General features: G+C 40.8%; 1 protein-coding gene across 4 annotated transcripts in view; it reads left to right on the plus strand.

Moving 5' to 3' along the window:
- Positions 1–18,279, plus strand: part of ldb1b (LIM-domain binding 1b) — a 28,223-nt gene extending 9,944 nt beyond the window's left edge. For 2 of the 4 annotated variants that reach the window (XM_005458519.4, XM_019359624.2), the window contains 10 exons: positions 9,702–9,804; positions 11,256–11,300; positions 11,539–11,614; positions 11,703–11,805; positions 11,885–12,057; positions 13,360–13,482; positions 13,719–13,802; positions 14,940–15,063; positions 15,156–15,304; positions 16,055–18,279. In XM_005458519.4, the coding sequence (XP_005458576.1) occupies positions 9,702–9,804; positions 11,256–11,300; positions 11,539–11,614; positions 11,703–11,805; positions 11,885–12,057; positions 13,360–13,482; positions 13,719–13,802; positions 14,940–15,063; positions 15,156–15,304; positions 16,055–16,285 (1,211 nt within the window). In that variant the 3' untranslated portion in view covers positions 16,286–18,279. Of the gene's footprint in view, positions 1–3,884; positions 4,038–6,862; positions 7,251–9,701; positions 9,805–11,255; positions 11,301–11,538; positions 11,615–11,702; positions 11,806–11,884; positions 12,058–13,359; positions 13,483–13,718; positions 13,803–14,939; positions 15,064–15,155; positions 15,305–16,054 lie in introns of those variants that run through there. The other 2 variants (XM_003453772.5, XM_005458520.4) reach the window with 2 other exon arrangements.
- The last annotated feature ends 233 nt before the right edge of the window (positions 18,280–18,512 follow it).

The following is an 18,512-nucleotide window of genomic DNA, read 5'->3' on the forward strand; positions in this document are numbered from 1 at the left end:
ACACCGAGGAAAGATGTGGATTAAGGGAGGAAGAGGAGGAGGAGGAGGAAACAGGAGAAAGGAGGGAGAAGAGGTGATGGAGGGGGGAAGGGGGGGCAGAGTGCAGAAGAGCCAAGAAAAGAGAAGCAAGTAGGAGATGAACACTGTAGGAGAGGGAGGGAGATGGAGTGGGTGAGACAGAGTGAGAGAGAGATCAGACTGTGTTTCTATGTTTTCTGCAAGGCTGAGCGGTGACGTGATTGGCTGAGGGGGTGTGGGGTGGGGGGCAGACCTGACTCTGAGATCAGAGACAGACAAAATGGCTCCCAGAGAACAGAGAACGCAGCATCAGGGCACTGTCATCTCCACTCACACAGCTGCCAGCTGACACCAGCCGCCGCCACACACACTCTCACGCACATCTGTCACACACACACTTAAATCTAAGCTACCTGCAAAATGCCAGGGAGAAAAGGGGGTGGCGGTGTTGGGGTGGGGGGACTGCAACAGTGAAGATGATGGATAATAATATAGCTCATTAAGTTACTACAGCACATGCATGATTTTTTTTGACACTTAAAGTAACACACACAGATAATATATTTCAATGCCAAACTGGCTCACGGCTGAGCCTTTTCCTGATTTAATCCCTTCACCTCTTGGCCTGTTATAACATGTGACGCACTTGCCGCTGAACTTCCCAGGTTGCAGTGTGTCTGTGTTTGCCTGCCAAAACGATCCTGAGTAGGGAATTCACCCAGTGAGTGAGAAAAAAAACTGTAGGGCAGCATGAAAACAAAGACGCTGGCTCACTGTGGCCACGAGAGGGCGCTGCTATCAAAGGACAAGCTGCAGATTGTAGGTCAGTCCGAATTTTCCACAGTGATTTCTCCTGACTGTAAAGCAGATGAATGAGTGATGGATCTCTGCTGAGCAACAGCAGATCCATTTATATTCAGTGTCGCTTGTTTTGATTGTCGCACTTTTGTTTTCTCTTGCAAACGAGACGCATCAATAACAATTTCCCGTCTGACAGTTGAGCTGTAGGGTGCAAGAGATTCAGATCGTTTAAGTAAAAGCAGTCAGGTCCTTTCAAAGTAAAAGTCCTTCACTAAAAAATAATGTACTTAAAATTAAAAACTATTTATTTTTCATAACAAAATTTCAAGAGTCCCTGTGTTATGCTTCATTATTTTGGACGGGGGATGTTAACATTATCCAAAATTTAATAGCAATAGAAATGAATAATTTATTAATATTAATCCTATTATATATTTTTTTATTAATTAATTTTCTGAATGGATAAAATAAGCTTACTCAAGGTTTGAGCATTACAATATCTTTTTTATTATCTAAATCTGAACACTGAGGGAGAAAAATAAGACCCAGTTGGGACTTAAGCTCCACTGAAATGAGTTTAATATCACTGTTTTGCACAGACTAGCTGACAAACACAGCAGTAATAGCATTTCATGAGGTTTGAGGGATAAAATTCTTATAAATGAGACCATTTGATACTGGTTCTTAAATGTAAGGGTTTTCAACTTCCATCCCTGATTGTTATTACCTATATTGCTTTTCTGCAAGATACAGTCAAGATATAATTATGTGGGGAAAATATGCACGTACACACATACCCTCATTTTGGGGTCTCCTGTGATTTAAATACATAAGTCAGAATTACTGATGTTTAGACAGTTATTTCTAACTTTTGATTCCAGTGGTTGTTCATGTAAAGAAAGACTACAAAAACACCCAACAAGCTATAGTAAAGCTGTTTTGCGAGGCTACCTGTGCACTTCTTTGATCAGGTGATACAGAAGCAGAACGTGATGTTCGTATTATCTTGAACTGATGTTAAAAAAAATCCTCCAAACATTAAACATATTCAGTGAGCAGCAGTTCTCTGGGCAAAAATGCCCTGATAAATATTAGGAGATGGACAGAAGGCTTCAAGCTGATATGAATGCAACAGTAACTCAAATAGTCGCTTGTTACAACCAAAGAATGCCAAAGAGTATCTCTGAATGCACAACATGCCAAACTTTGAAGCAGGTGAGCTACAGCAGCAGAAAACCCCACCGGTTGCCATTCCTGTCAGATGAGAATAGGAAATCTGAGGCTTTGATTTGGACAAGTTGACCAAAATTGGACAATACAAGATTGGAAAAACATTGCCTCCGTTTCTGCTGCAACAACAAACAACATGAAAGCATGGCTCCACCCTGCCTTTTACCAACAATTCAGACTGCTGCTGGTGGTGTAATGTGTGGGACATATTTTCTTGGCACACTTTGCCCCCCTTACTAGCAGCTGAGCATTGTTTAAATGCCACAGCCTACCATCTCCATCCCTTTATGACCACAGTCTACCCATCTTCTGATCGCTGCTCCCAGTAGGATATCATCCCATGTCACAAAGTCAAATCATCTCATAGTGGTTTCTTGATCATGACAATGAGTTCACTGTACTCTAATGTGCTCCACAGTCATAGAATCTAAATCCAGCGGAGCACTTTTGGGATGTGGTGCAACAGGAGATTCACATTATGGACGTGCAGCAACTGTGTTATCATATCAATATGGACCAAAATCTCAGAGGAATGTTTCCAGCACCTTGTTGAATCTGTGCCATAAAGAATTAAAGCAGTTCTGAAGGGAAAAGGGGGCCCAACCTAGTACTAGCAAGGTGTACCCAACAAACTGTCTGAGCAGTGTATATTACACAAGATACACTTGCATCCCACTTGAGTACACTTCAGCAACGGCACACTATAAACAGTGTAGCAAAAAAAATCTGACAGTAGACTGCTATTAATCTCACAGTATTGTCACATTGTCCAACTTTGCCTTTATGTAATAACTAAGTACAACTCTTGAGATTAGGAATCTCTTTTGTGAGCATGTCCTGGGCCCAGATGGGATGCTGTTCAGTGGCAGAAGTAACTAGAGAAAACCCTCCCAGGCTGAGGGAGATCATTTGAACTCCACAAAGAAATCCTCTTGCTGTGAGCCACCATGCTGCTAATTAATGTGAATGCTACTTTCTTCTGTTGTACATTTCTCTGCTGAGATAAGACATTTTGCTTTAACCCTTAACCTTGAATCCATTAAAATAACTACAGCTGAAGTTCTGCTGCAGTTAAGTGTCTGCAGCTCTTCTGGCTCACAGTCTCTTTGATCTAAAGCTGGCCACTGTACTGTTAGAGCTCATTCCTCCAAAAAGTGGCAGCTTGTCTTTTGGATCTTTTATCAGAGCTGAATCAGACAGAGAGATCTCTGTCCCCCCCCCCCCCATCTGATCCAATAATGGAGTAAAGAGGCCTGAGCTGCCAAATGTATCAAATCTGGCAGGCAGACACCAGTGAAACGAGCCCCAGAGACATGTAGCTAGCTTCCGTGTGGACAGTGTGTGCCACTGATGTGTCTAAAGTACTTATTTAATATTGTGAAGTGGGAAAAGTCGAGAAACAGTAGGCTTGCTTTTAGCTTTGGGAAAGAAATGCAGTGAATGCTATCTATGAAAAGAGGAGTGGTTCTCTTTTCATTCCTGTTTGTGGAAAAAACGGAAAAAACAGCACTTAACTGATGTCACTCATTCTACAGTTGGAAGTCATCTTTGAGCTGGGATCAGCTCGGTCAGGGCTTTTTCTGCAGTCATACCAACACAAAACTGTCCTGAGATCAGTGCTTAGGATTGTGCTGAAGGGAGGCTGGCGGGAATGGTTCTTATCAGAACTCTGGCAGATGCATGTGCAGTTGAGTTTCCTGTGGACTAGTAAGTGGAAGTGGCACATTGCACACATTTGCACATGTGCACGATAGCATGCACGCACACACATGCACATGCGAGGCAGACACACACACACACAGACTGTAGGCATCCTCCTTCCCCCTCCTCGTGCCCCTGAGCCTGACAGTCTGGACATGGAAGATATCAGAGAGAGGGAGAGGCATGAAAACACAGACTCAGGCTCTGAGTTAGATCAGTGTGTAGCTGTGAAAGTGCATTTGTAGGTGACAAAATGGCGATGTCAGAACAGCTAGAGTCTGAAGGAGGTAAGTCTGTCTTGCTGACCTTTTCCTTTTTGCCTTTCTCACAGCTGACGAGGTAACAAAAACCTCTGAGGTCAAACAAAACGGTCGAAAAGAAGAATTTCTGATTTGTCTTTTATTTAAAAGCAAGAACTAGTACAGCATATCTATACCAAAATGCTGTACAAGTTCAGTCTCTTACTCTCTTTTTATTGACTTTAACAAAGGTCAATTTAAACAGGTTGCACTTGTGGGTTTAAAGTGTAGGCTTAGTGAAAACACCATGTGTGCCCGCTTTGAGCACTTATTATACATGGCTTTATGGCTTTAGGTGTGAATGTTTAACTGTAGGAAAATGAGGCAAGCTGACGAAGCGAGGGTTGGGCAGATCTGTGTGAGTGTACCCGTGTGCCTCACTGGTTGGGGTGCTGGTTGAAGATAAGGCTGTCCCTATGCCTGAGAGCAAAGGAGATGGTGTGTGTAAGCCCTTCAAGCCTTATCCTGACACACCTCCCACCCCCACCTCCTCTCCATCACCCCACCACGCACACACGCACTGGGGATTAACCCCGTCATGTACCATTTCAATGGGTGAGCTTGGGGAGACACACACACACAGGATTAACCCTTGTGTGTCCATTTCCATGGATGTTTCTTAGCCTCTCTCTCTGGTTGTGTCAGCAATGACTGCTCATGTTGCCATAGTGACAGGGGCCAGCCAATGTAAGATAGGCAAATCCACATAAGTCACCCACAACAGACACTCTTAGCTACAACAGACTACACCTCCCCCTGGTACTAGACACACAAAGATGCTGCCAAAGGACTGACAGCAGCCTCGTGAGCTGTGAAGAGCTCATGTCACAGGCTTACCATGGTCAAACCAATATACATAAAGTCAGCCCGGGCATCTTTGTTGCTGGTCGGGTGAGAGACAGGCCTTATAGAGGCTTATCCTCTCTACATGCCTGGCTCTGGGAGACAGTGCACTTCACCATACTCTGGATTTCATACATCAGAGTCTACAAAGAGGTTCATATTTGAGTTGCTGTCTTCATTTTGGGCATATAAGAGCAGCAGATCCCGGCGGGATAGATGTCCAACAAACAGATCCATCACTTGAAAAACAAATACAAGTATTTTAAATGTATAAATGAAAAAAAAAAACCATAAAAATAAAAATACAATAAAATGTATCACACCTAGATTCAGCGTATCAAAATGCTAGCATGAATAAAAAATATAACATAGTAATAATAGTAAAAAATAATCTGGATGAAATTGTGAGAATAATGTTTAAAAAAATGCACAAAAATCGCATCTTTACTTATATCTACTGCACACATTTAAATGACTTATAAGTATCTGAAAATTACATTTTTGCATTAAAACTGTCATGTATTTATATCCTGTGTACGTTGAAATAAAGAATCATGGAGCAACATGTATACGGGCACACAAAATGCATACCACTGCAAATACACCAAAGTGCAAGTCCGGTTCAGGATAAAATATTACACCATCAGAACAACAAATGGGATTTTAAATATCGGACAAGGCAGCAAGTCATAACCTACTGAAAGAACTGTTTTAACTGATGCTTGAAGCTTAAATTGTGCATACCAAAATGTGTAAAAATAAACTTAAAAAAAAAAAAATCACATTTCTACTCATGTCCACTTTTGGTGTATATATCAGTCATTTATATGTGTTATCTATAGTGCAGTTAAAAGGTGAAGATGAACGTAATAATAATGATGATGATGATGATGATGATGATGATGATAATAATAACGACGATGATGATAAATGTTATTATAATGTTGCAATAATGTAATATTACTGATCAGCACCAGTGTTTAGTCTCACAGCATCCTCTGTGAAGACCTGTTTACTGAGCAGCTCGCAACAGCGGCTTAATTTATGAATAAATCATTTATGAAACATTGTTTTCACTCCCAGTGTGCATGGGTGGTGTATTAATGAGAACCGTGTTCGTGCTGGTGGCTGTAACAACCTTAAGAGTGCAGCAGGAGGGGAAAGTTCTTTAGTGGGTGAAAGGAAACTACTTTACATCCTCGATACGGGATAATCTGTCTTTTCTGTCCTTTGGGGTTAGATGCTGTAGATCAAACAGTTTGCGTGTTAGATATGACACTTGCATAAATATGGAAAAATTGCTGTCCTAATACTGCTTGTTCTTTTTATATCACAACTTTGGACATATGGGTGAGATCTCTGCTGGCTGTGATCTGAATATCTGATTATTATTTGAGGCGATTTAAGCAGATTTAGAGGCCTGTGGGATTCTCCTTTTGGCTTAGTGCTTTGTGTGTGTGCGTGGATCTGTGTGTGTGTGTGTGTGTGTGCGTGTAGACTCAGAGAGGAAAAGAGGGTAGAGATTCCTGATGTTAAGGGATTTACTTGTCCACCTTGGGCAGTTCAGCATACAAACTGAAAGGCAGAATTAATTGACAAACTTATCCTGCTGTCTTTAAGTGTAAATTTATACGATCTTGGTGTACTTTTGACCAATGGGACTGCTCCACTGAAAATGTATGTGCATCACATTTGCATCCTGCTTGGGTCCAGGTTCTTGGTTGTCACTGCCTCAGCTCAAGCTGATTGCAGCAAGCCTATGTTCACTAATTAGGTAAACATGACAACCACTTTGCAGTCAGCATGATCTTTGTCTCCACGCTCATCTCCACTGAGTTGCATTAGGACAATTCTCATCTGTGTCAGTTACAAGGAAGGGATATGGGATGCAGGGAGGAGGAAGGGAAAAATGCTTACCAGACAACCTTTATGTGCAGTTGTGCATTAGTGGGGGGAGGAGGAGGAGAAGTGGGAGAGGGCGGCTGGCGGTGCTGGGCAGAGGAGAGAGGAGCAAATGCATTGCAGAGGGAGAGGAGGAGGAGGGCCTACAGCTATTGTTCATGTCCTCCCGTGAACAAAGGGCTCATCGGGGTCCATATGTAAACCCACAGCAGGCTTCAGCCCACTGACAAGGCCTCATGCGGGACAAAACATAACCGACCGACTCCCGCAATTTAGGCCTTATTTCGTTTCGAGGAGATTTTTTATTGATCCAATTCAAAGGGACGTATTGTGTGGGTACGTTGCGTCCAGCCAACCGCCGTCCAGCGGGCCTATCCGTTTTTACGCACGGAGCGTACACACGGTCTATCAGCACGGATCTGTAAACATCAATTTTCTGATTGGACTTCTTTGCAGGTAAAGGGTCGGCTTTCCCCCAAACACACTACTTGACTCTAACGTTTAGCTTTTTTAGCGTTTACATTTGGTGTAGGAACTGCCGCCGGTGTAATTGCTCCTCTTTTTAAGTGCTTTTTCGTTGCGAAGGGATTTAACGCTAAGGCGTTAGCAGGAAGGCTAAAACCAGCTAACTGGTTACAAACAGTTTTCTGGCTAGCTGACGTTAGCCTACCCTGCAGGCCTACGAGGCAGTGTTGTACACAGTCACCGTCGCTGTGGTTGAGGGGATCGGGATTATGTATTGTGTCTTGTTTGTTCACATAAATGTATTGCTTTTCAGATTATTATTGTTTGGCGTTTTGTTGTTAGGCTCGCTCGAGTCCCGTAATAAATTTAGCCTAGCTAGCAACTATATGCTAGCTTGGTGCCATTCTAATTGCCTTTGTAGCCGCACAACTCTACATCTAATCTTCTTTAGCAGTTAAATTTATGAAGCATAGATGCCGAATAACCTAAACCGGTGTCACTTTACGTTCAAAGTTTCACAATATGGTTCAGGTTCATCCGGCTCACAAATTCCGTTTGGATACTTGTCCCTTATACCAATCATGGTGGCAGTCTTGAGTGGCAGGAGTCCACAACCACGACAGGTTATATCCCCATTTAGAGGAGACTTGATGTTGTGATGTTGGGTGGATTTTTGGCGGCTGAGCATGAAGAAAAGTCGATAGTTGAGTGTTTTTTGGCATCCGTGCCAGTTTGACAGATGATCTGCTCTAAAAGTTTCTGTCCACAAGCAGATGTGTGTATGTTTAATGTGTATGTTTCTGTCGACATTGTGTACTGTGTGCTTGTAAAAGAGAGGAACACGATTCCCAGTGGAGGAAGTGGAGTCCAGCTGATGTGATTGTGACTGCCTGTCATTAACCGCTAACGGGAGAGGAGAGGAGCTAATGGAGCTCTCAACAACTAATGGACACACAAAGAATCGATTATTTATTTATTTATCAGTCTTCTGGTGGTGCATCCAGCCCATAGCATAGTGTTGCACATAGTAAACAGCTTGTTTTTAACTCGATTTGAAGCCAGGGTTTCAAATAGATGAGTGTTTTATTGCCTTTTCTTTTTAACTTTTTAGAAAGATGGAAATGTTTTATGGCTCTATACTCTTTATGGAAAACTTTTTTATTAATTGACCTCTGGGTCTGTAAAAGCTGTGATGGCTGCTGTTATTCACAACATATTTGGAATGCAATTCCTCCTTTCACTAGAATAGATTTCATAATGATGCATAGATTAGTTATTTATAGGAACACCATCCTAATGTGTGTGACTTTAAAGGTGAGGCAGCCTCTTCTGCTCACCTCACCACAGTGTGTCTGCAGATATGTGCTATTAAGTGTTACTAGTACTTTTTACTGGTTTAACTGTTTACTATACATCTTACGTCACTGTGTTCTCATTTCATAACAAACTTTCCTGTGAGACAAGCCACCCTCTTTGGTTATATCTTTCCTTCAGAAATACAGTGACATAAATATGTTTAATATGCAGAGACACCACAGAGAGATATGAAGGAGGTGGGGCTTCACCATGGTGACGCAGAGGTCGTGACCCAGAGGCCTCCACGCCTGGATGGCCTTTATAAGAGAGCCAGGCAATTAGAGTAGAACAGGGACTGGATCTTTGTGTGTGTGTGTGTCAGTGTCATCAGTATGTTTTCTATTGTGTTTGGGGTTCCTTCTGACTTACTTTTTAGTACTTCATGGTAAGGCAGCAGTTTCTATGTTAGTGCAGCGTGAGGCTTCTTCCATTGTGTTGTTATATATTTTAATGCCCCAAAAATGAGCCATTCAGGGAAGGCCATGGAATGAGTGCAGTTAAAACTGGACCATACTGGTTATTTCAGGCTGATTAGGCATCAGAGGTGTAACAGTTCTCTACTTTTTACTTTGGTTTTCAAAATAACAATTTTTAGCAAAGGTCCAGTTATTCGATCATGGACCAAAAAAGAAACTGTATTTATGTATCTCCACTTCAGTTTTTAGCCAAATAATCTTTAAACATGACAACTTTACCATACTAGCATGCTTCAAGTAGGTAAGGCAAGATCTGATGCCGTATCATGGGCCTTTGCATCTTTTCAATCTCAGTATTACAGATTCGTACAGCCCTGTTCGACTTCATCATCTTTGGTTTTGTTGGTTTTTTTCCCATAACCTCAGCTTTATCGATATTGAAAAGTTTATTTTTTTCCAGTTAATTAATTTTTTATCTTTATCTTTTGTGTCTAAATTTGACATGCTTACTATACACACGTCATGTTCTCTGTCAGGTTTAGCGGTCTCACAAGTTTTCATCTGCCATAAGTTAAATATAATAATATATATTACAAATATATATTGTAATATATTTGAACCCCGTACACAAAGCTTTCTTTTTCAACATTTGCCGTCACTTCTGTTCCAGGCTGTTCCTCCAAGTCGTTCAAGCTGTACTCCCCCAAGGAGCCCCCCAACGGTAGCACTTTCCCCCCTTTCCACCCCGGCACCATGCTGGACAGAGACGTGGGGTGAGTTTCATTTCTGTGCTGTGTTTGTAAAGCTTGCCAAAAATTAGTCTAGCTGACTGCTTATGGGGCCAACTGTGTTGTTTTTAAAGTATGTTTTCTGTTAGCTGTCAAATGTTTTTCAAATGCTTTTGTGCATTCAAACTGTTGTCACAAAGTTTTTGCAGTGCATTTACAATAACATAACAAGTTATCAACTTAAGTAGCATTATCCTCACTTTAGCTGTCTCAGCTCCGCTCTACAAACACGGCATAACAGAGATGGAGGAAATCTTGTATCTTTGAAAATGCGTAATTACTTTAAGCCTTTAATTTAAAATCAAACCAACAGATAGAAATCCTCCTCAGTCTGTTTTCCCACGTTTTGTGAGGGATCAGTGTAGCCACTCAACGCTTGCACATTCATTTCAAAGTGTGTAGAGAGATGAGCACATGTAGTAGGTGTGACTGTGAGCGCATCAGTGTTGCAAGAGTGTGTTATATTAGAGTGAAGCTGGCGTGAAGCGTGAATTTTCCTGGGAAATTTTAGTTCAATATTTATTTAATCCATCCATTTTTATTAGTTACTTATGGAACTCACGGGTGAGGGGGCACAGCCTATCCCAGCTGAAATGGTCGATCACATAGCAACACAGAGAGATGACACACTCACGTCCCCATCTATGGCCAATTTAGACTCACCAGTTACTGTAACATTCGTGTCTTTGGTCTCTGGGAGGAAGCCGGAGTACTCAGAGAGAACGCACACAGGGATTGGGAGAACATGCAAACCTCAATTAATAATTGAACGCATTATGCTTTAAAAAAGCGCCAAGCCTTGAGATCATCTATTGGCATAATAATGTAATAACTGAGTGATGCTACCTCCCAGTATCAGATCCTAAATATAAGCCATTTTTCAAAGTGTTGCATACGTTGTACAATATTACCACGCACTGGTAAAACACCTTTAATATTTGAAGGTTTATTCCTTGTATTTAAGCAAAGGGGGGCCCGCTGATCTTCTGTCATTTAGTGAACATTTAGTGAGCATCAGTACTGCTGTGATCCAGAGTAGAAAAATGTTATTCATTCATCATTTACGCCACCAATTATAAAGGCAATTACCTGCTGAGCTACTGTGAGCAATGTTTAAACCGTTAACTGCTGTATGAGGCAAAAATTTACAGCCAAAAAACTGCATTGAATTGTGTAGCTCAGTAAAGTTGGAGAATACACTTTTTTTATTTTGGTTGTTTTTCCACTCGATGTCATTTTGCAATAAATAAATAAATAAATCGGCTGCAGTTGTTGATTGTGTCTGTGCATTTGAGAATTGATATTTACAGTCTCATCCAATTTGTGCCATGTTTGGCTCATGTCCCGGGGTTGTAAAGGCAGACTAGCTCCTTCAGGAGAGCATATTAGCACTATTGCTGAATGTAATAATGTCTCTGTCTCCTGTTTCTCTATAGCCCCACTCCAATGTACCCTCCCACATACCTGGAGCCAGGAATAGGGTAAGACTACATTGTTTCCCATTATCCCAGGCAGGTTTAAAAACTGTAGTAATACAAATACAGATAAGATTGTGAGATTTTTTTTTTTCTTATCTTAATTGCCTAGAGATCTTGCAGTAAGACTGTAAGCCTCAACTGGGTTAAACCCAGCTAAATCTAAAGAATCTATGAGAGCGTTAACCCTACTGCATTTTGATGACTGCCAGCTTTTGTGTTCTTTTCGATTTGTTTCTTCCAGGAGGCACACACCATATGGCAACCAGACAGACTACAGAATATATGAGCTCAACAAACGACTACAGAACTGGACAGAGGTTTGTGTGCATACACAGCCACATACACGGATGCTAAACGCCCCCAAAAAGGTGTTTAATGGATAACTTTCTTCTCTCTACAACGTAGGAGTGTGACAACCTGTGGTGGGATGCATTTACTACAGAGTTCTTTGAGGACGATGCCATGCTGACCATTACTTTCTGTCTGGAGGATGGACCCAAACGTTACAGTAGGGAACTGTTTGAATGACACAAATCAGATTCAGATTTTCAGAGTCAGATTTTTCAGATTCTGATTTCTTCTTACAGCAATTGGCCGGACGTTAATCCCGAGGTACTTCCGGAGTATATTTGAGGGCGGTGCCACTGAGCTCTACTATGTACTGAAACATCCCAAGGAGTCCTTCCACAATAACTTTGTCTCCCTCGACTGTGATCAGTGCACTATGGTCACACAGAATGGAAAACCCATGTTCACACAGGTGTGTATGTGCAGGGGATGTTTGTGGAGGTATTGGGGACAAATACAGCTGGTACTTCTAATAACTGTGATATTTAAAGATGAAATTTCTTGTTTATGTCCATCTGAGTAATTCGATTTTGAGAAAAAAGTTGAAATGTGGAGATTAAAGTTGTTTCAAGAAAAACGGAGTTAGTGAAATTGTACTTCATAATTAATTTAAGTAAAAAGGAAGGAAAGAATTTGTCTTTTAGCATGTAAACACAGTGCGGTGATCAGTATTAAGACGTTAAAAAAGTTGGTGCAGAAAGGATTTGTAAAAAATGTAATGGCTGGCAGTGGACAGATGCAAGGATATCAATAGTTCCACCCTCATCCAGTAAAGAGGATGTATGCTGTATCACAAGACAGTTGATCAATTTGTTTCACCAACTCATCTAAACAAGGCATTTTGTAGAGGGTATAGAAAACTGTCTTGAAACAGTAACTGTAATCTCCACGTTTAGACTTTTTTCTCGAAATACAATTTTGACTATTTCTCAGAATAGATTTTCATCTTTAATCTCAAAATTTTAACTTTATTCTCAAAGTGATCAACATTTTTTTTTTTCTTAATATGGCCCTAATACTCAATAAGATATAAATTTAGCTTCTCTCACTTTAAGACACTTTTCATCTGATTGGCTGTCCATTCCAAACAGCTGATTGAAGCATCTGGGTTTAGAGCTGTGTCCCTGAAATAATCGTATCAGGAATGTTTCCTCTTATTAACATGCAGATACACAAGTTTAGAAATAAAATTAAAAATAATAAAACCGATTGTGTAGATCAAAAACTGGTCGCCTCCCCGAGTTACCTGCATGCTACCACAACATTAAGGACGTGGTTAGTTGCCGTTTTAATCAGATTTTATGAGTGTTTCATGCATTCTGTCGCGCACAGAATCTCTGTCCCAGGCTCTCCACAAGTGATTATTAACTTGGTTGACATTGCATTGATGATAGGTGTGACCTTCTCTTTCCACCTCTCTCCACTCTTATTTTGAGTATAATTACTGTCCCAAAAATGAAAGGCAACATGCAACTTTGTTGATCCTGAAGTTGGCTCATAGCATTGTCCTTTTCTGCAGATAACGTAGGGATTTGTTTTACTCGTGTAGTGAGAAACAAGAATTATTTTAAAGTATTTTCAAAAAATTTCTTAATGAATTCCCTGCTGCAAAAAACACTAATCTTTAAATGTGTAAACATGTACCCACTCCTGCATAGATTCTATTCGTCTCTCTTGGGTTGTGTACTAACTCCAGTTCTCTGATCTTCTGCAGGTGTGTGTAGAAGGGCGCTTGTACCTGGAGTTCATGTTTGACGACATGATGAGGATAAAGACGTGGCACTTCAGTATCCGACAACACCGTGAACTCATTCCTCGTAGTATACTGGCCATGCATGTGAGTGAATAATAATACATTTTATTTGAAAGCGCCTTTCAAAACACTCAAGGTCACTGTACACAGTAGAGTAAAAAGCAACATAAAAGCAAAGAGTTTACACAATCATAAAACATAAACAAATTTAAAATAGCCGAATGGAGAGGTTATGTGGGATAAGCTATGCAGAGGAAGTAGGAACCCACACCGGCACACGCTGTTTGCTAGCTTTCTGATCTCCTATCCATATGTTCCAGGCCCAAGACTCTCAGATGCTGGACCAGCTGTCCAAAAACATAACAAGATGTGGCCTGTCGAACTCCACCCTCAACTACCTCCGAGTGAGTACAGTGCATGTGCAACATTTGGAAAAATTTTCTTTCCTTGTGTCTTGATCGTGGTCCAGTTGTAATTTCGTAAGAAAACATTTCCATCTCTGAAAACTTTACAGAATGTTAAACAGTTAATTAGGAACATTGAATAACCTGCCAAAAAGCAGCATATGTTATATACATCATCACTGAGTAGAGTGAGAAGACTGTTCAGAACAGTTCCTGCTTTTAAAGCACTTTGAATGATTACCTTCTGGTTTATAAATGAATATATAGCTTGTAGTCAAGGTGTGTACAAACTGGAGACTTTATTTTTGGACGCTTTACAGATCCTGTGGGGTGACAACCAACATAAGCACATTGTGTTCATGTACAGTAAAGATACAAGAATGGTTGAAATTGTTTATTACCAAAAACTGAGCCTGTATGTAGAGCGTTTTTGACTAGTAGTGGCTCTGGAGAGCATTGCTTTGCTTGAATATCTTGTTTTACAAGCGTGGAGCTGCTGCTTGTTGACAGGAACCTTTAAAACTTTAAGGGGATATTATAAGTCATCATCTTGGCATCATTTTACTAGCATCTATGTCTGCATAATTTACATTTCATTGAACAGCTATTTCCCCATTTGCTTTAAAAAAAAGACTCTTCATCCTCCACCCGACTGTCAAATAATCACAGCTGTTTATTAAATTTTGTGTGTGAGACATGAGAAAAATACTGTCTCTTTAGTTATTGTTGACATCCCCTTGCAGAACAGTAATGCTTTAAATGTTCTTGTATGCTTGACAAACAGACCCAGTTGGATACTAGCAGGCTGTTTGTTTTTCTGCATCTGGCGTGCTTCTCATTTTAAACACAGCACGCAGCACCACCTCACATCCATGTGAAAATTGATTGGAACATGAGCTTTAGATGCCTCTGTAGTGATTAAGCCACTCTAACGTTGCTGCGAAGTGATAACAAATTGTTTTGCTTGATGTTTTGTCCCATCGCATTGTCTGATCTCAAACTTTCAAGTCAACCAGTGATGCTAATAATGCTGAACACCAGCTGATAATGCTGGTAATAAATCAAGCGGAGCATCTCTAATTACCTTGAAAAATGGGTAATCACTAACCTGTGGCATCTCTCTGTTCTTTCTTCCAGCTGTGTGTGATTCTGGAGCCCATGCAGGAGCTGATGTCCAGACACAAGACCTACAGCCTCAGCCCCAGAGACTGCCTCAAGACCTGTCTGTTCCAGAAATGGCAGAGGATGGTGGCACCACCCGGTCGGTGAACCGCATGATTAGATAGGACACACAGACACGTTGATATGTGGTAACTGGATGTGTAACTTTCTCTCTTTATTCCTTATCTGTAGCTGAGCCATCAAGACAAGCCCCTAACAAACGGCGGAAGCGTAGGATGTCAGGCGGCAGCACCATCAGTGGAGGAGGAGGAACTAACAATAACAACAACAACAAAAAGAAGAGCCCTGGTAGTGGCTTCCCACTGTCCAGCCAAGTTCCGGTGAGTGCTCTGGTGCCATCTAGTGTCCGTCATTTGAGCACACATCCTCGTTTTGCTCTTTGGTAAACTGCTCCATGGATTTGCTAAGGAAAGTTCAGGTCATTGTGGCAACAAAAAAGCGGGACTCAATAAACCAAAGTAATTCTGTGTACAAAAATATGAGGACTGACTCAGATTCTGTAACCCTAACGGTAACCCTAACTAAAACACAGTTGAAATGTCTTGTTATTGGCTGAGCTAGTACAAATGTCACTTTTAAACCCTCTCACGTTTTTGCAAACACCTCATCAGGGTTCGTTCTTGTTTTGTTTAACTGGAAGATAAATTTGTGCCATTTAATGCATTTTTAATATAGCTGGGAAAAGTTACTAATAGCAACCCAGGAAAATAAAAGCACTGTGCTATGACTTCTGGGTCAGTTACATAGTTTCATTTTCATGGTAGAAAATGTATAAATTTTCTTTAAATTCAGTTGTTGTCATTAGTCTATAGCCATTACTTTTGGAATTAACATTTTAGATGTTGTTTGACTGTTATCAGGTCAAAGCAAGTGTTTTAACAGTAAATACATCTTTATTATTAACAGCTGGTTGGTCAAAGTTCCTGCCAAAACTATAGCAGGTACAAATGAGAGGTGGCGTTACAGGGGGGTTTCAGAGGCACTAAATGCATCACTTGTGTGATATAAAATCGTATGCCATCTGTTCTGATATTCATGTGGTCTGATGGTGCTGTTTTGTAACTCCGTAGGATGTGATGGTGGTGGGAGAGCCCACTCTGATGGGAGGGGAGTTCGGCGACGAGGATGAGCGCCTGATCACACGGCTGGAGAACACACAGTTCGACGCTGCCAATGGCATAGATGATGAGGACAGCTTCAACAACTCTCCGGCGCTGGGCTCCAACTCGCCTTGGAACAACAAGGCTCCTTCCAGCCAGGAGAGCAAGAGCGACAACCCCACCTCACAGGCATCACAGTAGAGCCCAGAGCCCTGCATCCTCAACCTAACCCCTCCCTGTCACTCCTAGGCCCCCACCCCACCTCAATAGCCATGACTGCAACAGTAACAGTCCATCATCTGCTCTCCAATCCAAACACCACTGTAGCGCTCAGATTCAAGCACAGGTAGCCCGAGGGGGCTCGGACTGTTTTGCCGAGCTGGAGGAAGTTTCACAACTTTGATTATTGCGGTGACTTCCTGATAATTAGGCACTGTGTCCCACCTCTCGCTCCCTTTTCCTCATTTCATAGACAAAAAGTCCCATCTGCTCTTGCCAATTTTCAGTTTTGGATGGCAACCGGGTAGCACGAGTGATGATTTAGTCAGGGGAGAACTGTGCACGCTAAAGTATCCATACTGAAGTTCACATGTAGGAACAGGTGGGGTGGAGGGGAAGGTGGCAGTCGGGCTTCAAGATGGTGGCGAGTCGCTTAGGGACGACTCGTCCACTCGTACGCTAAACATGCCTCTGGATTCTGGTCTGCTCTGCTGATGTGCGGGTCGCCCATAACGTTTGTTAATAGAGAGTGTGTGTGTGTGTGCGTGTGCGCTTGCATGAGTGTGTGTTTGTGAAAGTTGTGAGAAGAGAAAAGCAGCAGCGTGAGTTTAATGGTGGCTTTGCTAAAGCAGATGGACCAGGATTTAGGATCGGTATGTAAAACCATTTGAAATGAACACACTAGTAAGAGAGGTGAAATGTGGCACTAGGGAAACATCAAACACACAGACGCGCGCGCACACACACAAACACACATAATGATTGAAGGATTTTGAGTCCCCCTAGTGCCCAAATATCTCTGATTAGACTACAGTGAATGCAGTCTTTCAAACAGAACATTTACAACACACACATGCACAGTCTTACACACACACACACACACACACACACAGTTACACATTTTAAGAGTTTTTATACAGTATATATTTCCCTAGAATGTTTTTTAATTTGTATTAAACGCCTTCATTTCAATTGTTACTTTTTTATTTTCTACCAATACTGAAAAAGCTACAGACCAAGGAGCAACACAGGACTTTTATCCCTTCCCCCTCTAAAATATATTGTTTTTATCTTTTATGTTTATAAAAGAGAAATACTTTAGTGTGGATGTTTTTATTTTGTCTTTTTGTTCCTTTTTTTTTTTTTTTTGTTTGAGATTTGAATTTTTGTGTATTTGTGCTTGTATATTTAAGGTAGTAGCAAAGTTCTGTCTGACTGTAATAAAATGTATTCTTACTTAGATTTACCTAAAGCCATCCCGATCTAATGTAAAGAAACAAAAATAGGAAAAAGGAGAAAATTCATGAACCCATCCCCTCTACCTTCCCACCTGCTCTCTTTCCTCCTTCCTCTTTTTTAAAAACGTGTAAATTACAACTCCCCCTGGGGGTACAATGCCACCATAGAGAGATGGTTTTACTGTTTATTTTCTTTAATTTATTCAGAAATTCAGTCATGTATTCATCTATACAGAAAGTGATTTTTTTTTTTTTTTTTTTTTTTTTTTTTTTTCACTTAACATTCACAATTTTGTGTATTACAACTTGATGTCAAGTGAATGTGCTCGCTGAACTTTAGTTATCCAGTGACTTTCATGTTTTGTCACTGGCTAAACAGATTTTTTGTTTTAAGAGGTTTTCTGTCTAAATTGTCTTTATTTGTATTCATAACCAGAATCATACACACATCTTCTTAAACCAGCCTCACATTGAGTTCAGTCTGCATATTTGATAGCAATGCTGAGTCTGTAAAGTCTAATAAATGAACAGCTGAAGCTCTGTCATTGTTTTGTACATTTCCATTTTGTTACTGTTGAATCCAGCAGCAGTTATGACTGAGTTTGAATGGTGACTTGTACCTTCTCCAGACCCTGTAGGAAAATCATTGTTTGATATATATTTTTTTGATTTGGTTAGTTTCTGCCCTTGATAATTAATGTATGGTACCAATAAAAAGATACATTTTCACTTTAAAAAGCTTCTTTGTAGTTTATTTTTCTAAATTTTACACTCAAAACTTATTTAAGCCAACACTGTTTTAGTTGCATTTTGTGTCCTTTTGGCTTACGTAACTTTAACCAACATTATGTAGTGAATATTTGACAAACACGAAACAGGTTAACCAGCTTAAACCCGTTTATTGAAAGCTTATTTTTGGACAAAATATACACTTTACTTTGTGTGTCACATAGACTGATCCCCTTTCATCT

The sequence above is a fragment of the Oreochromis niloticus genome, linkage group LG6 (genome assembly GCF_001858045.2).
Source record: "Oreochromis niloticus isolate F11D_XX linkage group LG6, O_niloticus_UMD_NMBU, whole genome shotgun sequence".
NCBI classification, from domain to species: domain Eukaryota; kingdom Metazoa; phylum Chordata; class Actinopteri; order Cichliformes; family Cichlidae; genus Oreochromis; species Oreochromis niloticus.